Here is a 1,913-nt window from a genome sequence, read left to right as displayed (position 1 = left end):
AGAGCAGGACTGGTTGTTAGCATGTCTTTTACAAAGTAGTACTGGTTGTTAGCATGTCTTTTACAAAGTAGGACTGGTTGTTAGCATGTCTTTTACAGAGCAGGACTGGTTGTTAGCATGTCTTTTACAAAGCAGGACTGATTGTTAGCATGTCTTTTACAGAGCCATGCTAACAACCAGTCCTCCTACTTTGTAAAAGACATGCTAACAACCAGTCCTACTTTGTAAAAGACACTGATTGTTAGCATGTCTTTTACAAAGTAGGACTGGTTGTTAGCATGTCTTTTACAAAGTAGGACTGGTTGTTAGTACATTTTTTACTACTCCTCAATATAGAAAAAACAAGTGGATTCATAAAGAAAAATTGAATATTTAGTATAAAGTTTAATTAAGTATGTCTAACAGGGCAAACTCTCTTTAACCCACAAATGCAAGAACTGTTGATCTTGTGGAGTAGAACCCAGTGCTAATGCCAAAGGAATCTATCAACTTTTAACACAGGACAAGATATGCTAATGGTTCTAGTTATAGAACTGTGAGATGGGCAAACTTTTCAAACATGAAGTGAACAATTCAATCTGTTTCATTCACATATTTTCTTACAAATTAAATTCAAACATAGCCTAGACCAGTCATCATTATGTTTTTTCCTAGCTTATACACAAGAGGAGTTGAAGTAAGAGAGAAAGTAAACACTGCATAAGCAGTCCATTATATTATCTTCTCTTAATTAAGGAGGTCCAGGGACATTGTTATCTCAAAATGGTTGTTTCCAGAATTTTAATTGTTTCAATAAATCACAGTTTCTCTTTCATTCATAAACGAATACAAAATAAAAACAATCAACTTCCTGTGTTGTAGATAATATCTCAGCCGATTTGATTACCACCAAACACAAAGCAGGTGGTTACCTTTTACAAAGAGTTTTAGAGGAATCCAATGGTCCATCCTCATGACACCAAAACAAGAAAATCCAAGTTCGGAAACTAAGTAATCAGGTAATTGGTCTTTGCTCAACAAAGTTGACATGTTGGATAAGGACACTCGCTACAACAACAACAACAACTATATACAAGTTACAAAATTTAAAATTCACAGAAATACATCATGATAATTAATATTAAGAAGTTGATCCTAACTATTAAAATCTAATCCAACTTTCCTAACAGGGCCAGTGAGTGTTTTACACAAATCACATCTTTTATTTTTACTGTATAATTCATTATGGCTACCTTTGACTATGTAATGGAGTAAAATTGTACAAATCTTAATTCAGACGAAACAAGAAAAACTAAAATTTTATTTGTCCAACACTGTTAAACATAATGAAAAGTTAATTATGCTTCAAAAAAATACCATGTAGCCCATAGAAACAATTTTTTACAGTATTATACAAGAAATTTCTTGGACTTGTTATCAATCTTTTTTTGTAATGACTTATCACTTCTACAAAAAATACAGAAACATAACTAATAAGAAAGACACCTTGTATCAATGACAGTGATCTTTCCCGTTTTATCTAAACGTGTTGTGAACAGCTCAATCCCTGCCCTACTAAGACTCTTCTCAGTTTGAGGAATACGTCTTGTCACACAAAACAAACAGTTCTGGGACTCTATAAGCAAAGTAAAAAAACAGACAGCATATATAAGAAAACATAATAAAAACTTCAATTAATTTCTCCTCAATATAACAGCTGGCAAAAAAATTAAGTCAACAAAATTAAAAACCTATAAATGAAAACCATTTCAGATGATACTCGGTACTCCTTTTTTTATTGTGTAATTATCAGTTACTTCAGCTGTGTGGTACTCTCTTTTTATTGTGTAATCATCAGTTACTTCAGCTGTGTGGTACTCTCTTTTTATCGTGTAATCATCAGTTACTTCAGCTGTGTGGTACTCTCTTTTTAT

At 32.6% G+C, this 1,913-nt stretch overlaps 1 protein-coding gene across 1 annotated transcript in view; it reads right to left on the bottom strand.

Moving 5' to 3' along the window:
- Positions 1-1,913, bottom strand: part of LOC106463449 (nuclear receptor coactivator 2-like) — a 60,995-nt gene that overhangs the window by 23,535 nt on the left and 35,547 nt on the right. Inside the window, exon 8 of the mRNA XM_022390940.1 lies at positions 1,486-1,615. Within this exon, the coding sequence (XP_022246648.1) occupies positions 1,486-1,615 (130 nt within the window). The remainder of the gene's footprint in view (positions 1-1,485; positions 1,616-1,913) is intronic.

This window comes from Limulus polyphemus, unplaced genomic scaffold (genome assembly GCF_000517525.1).
Source record: "Limulus polyphemus unplaced genomic scaffold, Limulus_polyphemus-2.1.2 Scaffold1411, whole genome shotgun sequence".
Classification (NCBI taxonomy): domain Eukaryota; kingdom Metazoa; phylum Arthropoda; class Merostomata; order Xiphosura; family Limulidae; genus Limulus; species Limulus polyphemus.
This window is presented reverse-complemented; position numbering and strand designations above follow the sequence as displayed.